Below are 8,375 nucleotides of genomic sequence, written 5' to 3' on the forward strand. Positions count from 1 at the left end.
CCCACCGCTACCCCGAGCCCACCCCCACCACTCCGAAGCTGCCCCCCCCCACCTCGGGCCCCCCCACCGCCACCCAGAGCCTCACCCACCCCGAGCACCCCCCACCCCACCCCGAGCCCCCCCCACCCCCCCTCCGGAGCCCCTCCCCTCTCGCCCGGTGCACTGTGGGACACGCTTCGTGGACCAATCACAAAAAGCTTCGTGTTGTAAGCTCGGAACGGACTCTACCAACTCATCGGGGTAGAAGGTAATATCTTTACAGTGCTGTACACTCGTCCAACAATACCACTTCACAAAAGGAATTACTGCAACGTGTTTTAAGTGTATTACATATATGATTATTACTGAAGAGTGTGGGTTGTTATTGGGAAAATGCATCTTCTTGTGTGAGTGTGGACGCGTCCACAACTGGGAGTTAAATCCCCCCCCCACGTGGTTTGGTCTCGTCCGTTCTGGAAGCTGCTTGGCGCGTAGCAGCGTTCGTCTCACGCCTTCATTTTTTTTACGAATTAAAATTGTTACATTTTAAGCTGAATGTCGTCGTAACTGGTCAACATATTTGTTTTTTTGTTTTAAACGTGTAAGTAATAGTGTTGCTGCGGTTTCGCTGAAGAACTTCACTACCTCAGGGGTCTGAGGTATCTGCGCCTTCGGTAAAATAATAAAATCACCGTATCATGATGATCATTTAGAACGATAATAATCCTACGTGCAAGTATAAAAGACATATGCTATTAACTAGAGCCGTGTGATGAACATGTGTGAACTATTTTAATCATTCACAGTTTTGGTTGATTGGAGATACTCTACGTTAATAAGAGTAACGCACGCAATGGAGAGAGTAACGGTTATTGTGGGCCTGGGTGTCATGGAGTTGAGTGGTGATAGGGCTGTGTGTGGTGATGGCGCTGTGGTGATGGTGTTGAGTGTGATGGGGATGTGTGACGATGGTGTTGAGTGGTGATGGGGCTGTGGTGATGGTGTTGAGTGTGATGGGGCTGGGTGTGATGATTGTGTTGAGTGATGGGGCTGTGTGATGATGGTGTTGAGTGCGATGGGGCTGGGTGTGATGATGGGGCTGTGTGGTGATGGGGCTGGGTGGTGATGATGGTGTTGAGTGATGGGGCTGTGTGATGATGGTGTTGAGTGCGATGGGCCTGGGTGTCATGGAGTTGAGTGGTGATGGGGCTGGGTGGTGATGGTGTTGAGTGGTGATGGCGCTGGGTGGTGATGGTGTTGAGTGGTGATGGGGCTGGGTGGTGATGGGGCTGTGTGGTGATGAGGCTGGGTGGTGATGGTGTTGAGTGGTGATGGCGCTGGGTGGTGATGGTGTTGAGTGTGATGGGGCTGGGTGTCATGATGGTGTTGAGTGTGATGGGGCTGGATGGTGATGGGGCTGTGTGGTGATGGGGCTGGGTGTGATGATTATGTTGAGCGATGGGGCTGGGTGTGATGATGGTGTTGAGTGGTGATGGGGCTGGGTGGTGATGAGGCTGGGTGGTGATGGTGTTGAGTGGTGATGGCGCTGGGTGGTGATGGTGTTGAGTGTGATGGGGCTGGGTGTCATGATGGTGTTGAGTGTGATGGGGCTGGGTGTGATGATTATGTTGAGCGATGGGGCTGGGTGTGATGATGGTGTTGAGTGGTGATGGGGCTGGGTGGTGATGGGGCTGTGTGGTGATGGGGCTGGGTGTGATGATTATGTTGAGCGATGGGGCTGGGTGTGATGATGGTGTTGAGTGGTGATGGGGCTGTGTGGTGATGAGGCTGGGTGGTGATGGTGTTGAGTGGTGATGGCGCTGGGTGGTGATGGTGTTGAGTGTGATGGGACTGGGTGTCATGATGGTGTTGAGTGTGATGGGGCTGGGTGGTGATGGGGCTGTGTGGTGATGGGGCTGGGTGTGATTATGTTGAGCGATGGGGCTGGGTGTGATGATGGTGTTGAGTGGTGATGGGGCTGGGTGGTGATGGGGCTGTATGGTGATGGGGCTGTGTGGTGATGGGGCTGTGTGTGGTGATGGTGTTCAGTGATGGGGCTGTGTGGGGTGATGGTGTTGAGTGCGATGGGGCTGTGTGGTTATGGGGCTGGGTGTGGTGATGGTGTTGAGTGATGGGGCTGGGTGTGGTGATTGTGTTGAGTGATGGGGCTGGATGGGGTGATGGGGCTGGGTGTGGTGATGGGGCTGGGTGTGATGATGGTGTTGAGTGATGGGGCTGTGTGCGATGGGGCTGGGTGGGGTGATGGTGTTGAGTGCAATGGGGCTGTGTGGTTATGGGGCTGGGTGTGGTGATGGTGTTGAGTGATGGGGCTGGGTGTGGTGATGGTGTTGAGTGCGATGGGGCTGGGTGTGGTGATTGTGTTGAGTGATGGCGCTGTGTGTGATGATGGTGTTGAGTGATGGGGCTGGGTGTGGTGATGGGGCTGGGTGTGATGATGGTGTTGAGTGATGGGGCTGGGTGGTGATGGGGCTGTGTGTGATGATGGTGTTGAGTGATGGGGCTGGGTGGTGATGGTGTTGAGTGATGGGGCTGGGTGTGATGATGGTGTTGAGTGATGGGGCTGGGTTTGACGGTACCGTGTCTTGATGATGTTAAGCATGACGAGTCTGGGTGTGGTGATGCCGTGTTTGCGTGATGATGATGATGCCGTGTGTGTGGTGATGCCGAGTCTGCTATGTGATTGATGCTGACGCTTCTGGGTTCACTGAACCTGTCTCGCTGTAGGAAGTAAATTCATCTCTAAATTTAGCGCCGTGTTGGCGTCACTGTTTTGGTGCCTCCAAATCTTGCGCTCTCTGCTCGAGTCCACCTCTGTCTGCCCCTCCTCACTCCTCTTCCCCGCACCTCCGATTGGCACGGTTGGCTTTGTACGGCGTGAAAGAAGTTCAACACGTATGTTGTATTTGCTGTGTGTATGTATACAGATATGGATGTGTCTTATGTGATGTGTTGTGTGTGATATGATTGCGTGTAATATGTAGCTATTTTGTGTTGTATGTGATATGTGTTTATATTTTTGTATTTAGTGTGTGTGTGTAATATGTGGCCTGTGTTTTGTGTAATGTATGTTTTGTATTATTACATCGTAGGATCATGAGAAAGATGTGGCGTCTTTGGGATGCCTTTATCAAACAGTGGTTTGATCTTGGCTGATGATGGTGTGTGTTATACATGTTGTACATACGTTGTTTGTGACGGTTGTACATACCCTGTATGTGCTGTGTGGCTCCCTTGCGAGTTACTCGTAGTGCCTGCATGCTCCTAACCGCCTCTGTCCCATAGGCGGCACTGTGCATCATAGCTGCCCCCCCCCCCCAGACAAGGGATGCTGCCTCCCCTCTCACTCACCTCTAACTCGCCAGTGTGTCCCCCTCTCCTCCCAGGCAGCGCTGTGTATCATGACGTCCCCCCAGAGTGTACTATCGAGTGCGCTGTGCGTGCTGCTGCTGGCGGAGCTGTTGGGCGCCACTCAGCAGCAGCAGCAGCAGCGCGACCACTACGAGGTTCTGGGCGTGCCACGCTCGGCCTCGCAGCGCCAGATCAAGAAGGCGTTCCACCGGCTCGCCATGGCGCACCACCCCGACAAGAACAAGAACCCCGATGCAGAGGCGCGCTTCCACGAGATCGCCGAGGGTGAGCAGCGGCGCCCTTGTCAGATAGGGCATCCCCGTGGAATCCTGAACTCGGGGCCAGAATTCTTATACATATCAGTTGGACACTAGGTTAAAAATACTGTTGCTGTAGTTGCGTGGTGAAATCGGCTTGTGTGTGCGGGTGCCTTGTGGATTATTACATTGCGGGATTGCGAGAGGTGGCGACGGCTTGGGGAGGCCTTCATTCAGCAGTGGATTGATCATTGCTGGTGATAACAATACGATACCCGCCTCCCCGCCTGGGTCAGCATAGTATGTAGGTATCTTACAACCCAGTTCAATTCCACATTTGTTTAAATGTCGGTACAAGACTAACAGGCAAACTCCCAACATAATTATCGATGGTAGAATGAAAATGACACACTGGATGGAGGGGTTAAAACTATCCCGGGGGGGCGGGGTGGGGGGGTATAAATAATTTTTAATACCCTCTACTTAAGATGGAGATGCGTTACAACGACCCCATCGTAAGTCGAAAATATCGTAAGTCGAAGATGGCCTCGCCTACCCAGGAGTCTTAAAGAATGGTGATAATTTAGCAAAACAGAGCAATTTACAGTACCGTACTGTATAAACTATATACTGTATGTATTAATTACAATACTGTATTGCACGGTAAAATGTAAAGTAAAAAAACAAGGTAAATTCTTAGCCTACCTATATGAACTGCAATTTAATAGAACGTTTTTTCAGGAAACAATCCTATCTGCTAGAATTTTTTTTAACATGCATTGAACGTATCGTATCATGGTAACCTTAAAATGAAATCGCTAAAGCTACGTATCATACATGCATTGAACGTATCGTATTGTACTGTACTCACCAAGATTCAGTCCGTCGTCTGCATACTTGAACGATGTTAGGTTGTTGATGGCAATTTTGTCGTATCTCCATCGTAAGATCGAAATATCGTAAGTCGGACCATCGTAACTCGGGGACTACCTGTATTTTAACCCCGCTGCCACACTCTACGCAGGCAACTGCAGAAGTGGCGTGTGATGTGTTAATGGCGACCACTGGGTGGCAGTGCTCGATTTCCCAGTGGTTATTTTTCTGATCGCTGGTTAGACTGGAGGGCACGTGACGTCGCGAGCCAACAATGGCGAGGGGGTAATCACTGAATGAGGTGTCCTGGGTTCGGATTTTTTTCTTGGTTTATTGGTAGACTGGTTTATTTAGAAAATTATCCCTGTGTAAGCTCACACTAGGCGTCGCTGCAGTGCATCATTCACCCTTCCTCAGAGAGCAGCGCTCATTGCATGACACTAAAACTGAAATTTGTAATGCTTGGAGCTGGAATTTAGACAAATTAATTGTAAAATCGCCTTTATAGCGCAGGTCTGCATGTTGGATCTATTGCTGTAGCTTTTCGCTTTCAGCCACCAGCTACAGCCTCTGCGTAAGTCATCCCTGTGTGGTACATAAGCTCTCCACAGAAAAGTTCCCTGTAGCATCTCCACGGGGCCCCAACTGGTAGCCTGCCTGCACATGGTCAGGGGCTAAAGGGATTTCGGAGTGGCATCGGTGGCAGAGATGGCGTGTACAGTTGCCGGAGAAGCGGGCGGATGATGAGATGTTACACGTTCACTGCTCATGTCCGACTCGTGCCATCGTCTCCCTTGCGTCGCATGCAGCCTACGAGGTGCTGTCTGACGAGAAGCGGCGCCGCGACTACGACACCTTTGGGTGGCGTGCGGGTGCCGGCGGAGCGCCAGGCAGCGGCTTCAAGCAGCAGCAGCAGCAACAGGGGGCGGACTTCGACTTCAACTTTGACGACTTCTTCCGGCACTTCGACGACGCGCCCAACTTTGACTTCGGGAGGCAAGCGGGAGGAGGAGCCGGCAGTCGCGCCGACTCAACGTTCGGCTCGCACCACCAGCGGCCCCGGCGCGCATCCGCCCGGCAGCAGTTTTTCGACACAAACGGCCTGTTCGAGGAGCTGTTCAGGGCCGACCCGCTCGCCGACTCCATCTTCAGCGGTGCCAGCGCCAAGGCTGGGAGCAGGGGGCACGCTCACGCGCACGCTCACGCTAGCGCGCACACTAACGCGCACGCTCAAGCGCACGCTCAAGCGCACTCGCATGGCGGCGCCAGGTCGCAGCACTGCCGTACGGTCACACAGAGAATCGGAAACATGGTGACGACCTACACGGAGTGCTCGGGGGCGTGACACTGTCCAACCCCAGACCCCCCTCCCTGGAAGCCCCAACCTTTCCCCACCTGCCCCCTCATCATCTCACCCAACCCCACGTAAGTGCTCAAGTGTTAACGAGCCGCATGCGGCAACAAACTTTCTTAAGCAGGTTGCTAAGTGGCTCAAGGAGTTTCTAATGGCCATGCCAGAGTCACTGAGCTAGCAACTGCTTGAGACCCGAGGTTTGAATCTGGGTTGCGGCAGCCTCCCTGTGATGATTAAACTGCCTTCTCAAGTGTAGTGAGCTGTTGGTCTCTGCCAGTATCACCAATGACTGCACAAAAACTTTTAAATTTTATTTCGTACAATTTGGTTTATTTCAACTCTTGAGATCAAAAAATGCAGTTGAATTACACATCCGAAACATTATTTGCAGGGCATATAAATAGTGTGTTCCTCGTGTGGATAAAGTCGGCTTATTTCAGTGATTTGATTTGCCAAGTAGTTCTTAGGTGTCATCTTCTGGGGTCATTCTTGGACACAAGGTGGTACATTTTTCCTTTCTTATTTACAAACTTTCTATCCGCGATGTTGGCTGTCCGCGAATCGCATCTGGAACTTTACTCGGCAACATCGAGTTTTAGAAGCATCTGCCGACATTGCACGTACGATGTTCGTAGATCGATATCTGCAAATTTAGCTATTCGCAAGCATTTCCAGAACGTATTGCTCGTGAATAACGAGGGAATACTGTGAACTGTTCCCTGCAAGAGTTGTGATTGGAAATTCCTTCGTAAGATGACACCACAAATATCACATTTCAAATATAATCGGGAGAGCAGAAAAACAAGCTGAACTTAAACCGATGAGTTTAAACCTATCAGTTTTACATTTCTATGATAATTGCCGCTACAGCTGCTAATTTATTTGCGGCGGTCGCCTGTCCGTGTTTTGCGAGCAGTGCTTTCCCCGTGCCCTCCTCTCACCGGGGCCCACCCGTGAGCCCAAGTGACACACGAAGGAACGCGCGGTGGAGCGTGATGGGGCTTTAACGCAGCTCTCGACATACGTAAAGTTTTTGGGGGGTGGTGTGCGGAGTGGGGCAGTTTATTCACCGTGATCAGACTGTGGTAAACATCGGGGGGAGGGGGGTGGCCGGCGAAGTGCGACGGGTGAAGCCGTGGTCGCCATGAGCACAGTTTCATCGCCCAGTCGAACAAATTCCTTGCTTATTAAGCAGGGCCACGTGACGCAGGGTGCCTTGCCGCTGATCCCTGGGTCTGGACTGTGGCCAGGACGTGCCAAGTATCGGTGTACCCAAGAAGCATATGTGTGAGCATGGGTACACGTGTGTGAGAGTGTCTGTGGTGCATCTACCGGTCATCTCAGTCAGCCAACCCATGGCACCTGGGTCTGTCCCGGGACCTGTCAGCGAGCCTTCGACACTTCACGTAGCCTCAAAGTGCATCTGGCGTGGCACAGGTGCCGTGGTGACGTCACCGTCACTTAGTGGCAAATGGCGAGTATTGGTATTGGTGTCCCCGTGTGAGTGTCCGTGTTCCTTGTGTGCCTTTGTGTATCCATTTGTCTCCCATGTCAACCCCATGACCTGTGTCTTTGTCCCCATGTGTCTCTGGCCCCAGTCCCCATGCATGTCTGAACCCTGTGTATTTTTTCCCTCCCGTGTCCTCATTCCCGTGTGTCTGTGTCTCCGTGTCTCGCGTTCGTCCCGTTATGCGTCTGTCGTTCTGTCTATCCCTATTGAGTTGACCGCGTTGTTGACCGTAGCCTCTGAAAGCCAAGTGCAATAATGAAGGTAATTTTTAATTACTAATTAACTTAAAGCGCCCGCCGTCTGGAGGTGTGCGCGTACTATAGTTGTGGATTGTTAGTGATGGGACACGTGCATTATTACATTTTACTAAGCGGAACGTGAGAATCCTGAGACTCGGTGACCGCTTCCACACGAGATAAACCAGTTGATTGCAACCGTTTTCACCAAACCAATTCAGCTTCGTGCCCGAGATGGGTTAAATTCACAGCGGTTTCACAAAAAAACTAGTTTTACTTGGTAGCATATGAAATACCGAAAACCAAATCAAACCTGGAATGCGCCCGATCTCATCCTATCTCGGAAGCTAAGCAGGCGCGAAGCATGGATAGTGCTTGGATGGTTGATCACCGAGCATTAAAAAAACAAACGTAGGCTGCTTTGGGGTTAGGTGGTGGGCAGCAGAGGGCAGTGCAACAAAATCCATTGAACTGGACCATGCTCCCACGTCGACGCTTTCCACCTTCAACCCACACTGGCCAGCGTGGTTCGGTGTCGTCAAATAATCCTCCAGCGACCCGCATGGCGTGTGGAAGCCCTCATCCAACGGTGGATTGGCAAATGTGGCCGTCTATGTACAGTGTACGAATTGAGCAAAACGTTTGAACCGGTTTATTTTGTTGCGTGTAGAAAGGGCTGCTGCTGTTGGAGCGCTCGATTGTGAGCGAGGGTTGTTCCTGAAGCAGTGTGGAGAGAGAGAGTGTTCAATAAAACGATGAAGCTCGCTCTGTCCCCGCGTGTTATTGTGACAGCGCCG

General features: G+C 51.7%; 1 protein-coding gene across 2 annotated transcripts; it reads left to right on the forward strand.

Moving 5' to 3' along the window:
• Positions 1 to 424: 424 nt before the first annotated feature.
• DNAJB9 (DnaJ heat shock protein family (Hsp40) member B9) lies at positions 425 to 8,115 on the forward strand. Of its 2 annotated transcripts, none has more exons than XM_078871331.1 (3): positions 425 to 653; positions 3,384 to 3,633; positions 5,288 to 8,115. In XM_078871331.1, the coding sequence occupies exons 2-3, from the start codon at positions 3,399 to 3,401 to the stop codon at positions 5,821 to 5,823; spliced, it is 771 nt and encodes a 256-aa protein (XP_078727457.1). In that variant the 5' UTR covers positions 425 to 653; positions 3,384 to 3,398; the 3' UTR covers positions 5,824 to 8,115. The 2 variants fall into 2 exon arrangements, with proteins under 2 accessions (XP_078727457.1, XP_078727459.1); XM_078871333.1 differs by having other exon boundaries at positions 425 to 638.
• Positions 8,116 to 8,375: the final 260 nt, after the last annotated feature.

The sequence above is a fragment of the Lampetra fluviatilis genome, chromosome 32, assembly GCF_964198595.1.
Source record: "Lampetra fluviatilis chromosome 32, kcLamFluv1.1, whole genome shotgun sequence".
Taxonomy (NCBI): Eukaryota; Metazoa; Chordata; class Hyperoartia; order Petromyzontiformes; family Petromyzontidae; genus Lampetra; species Lampetra fluviatilis.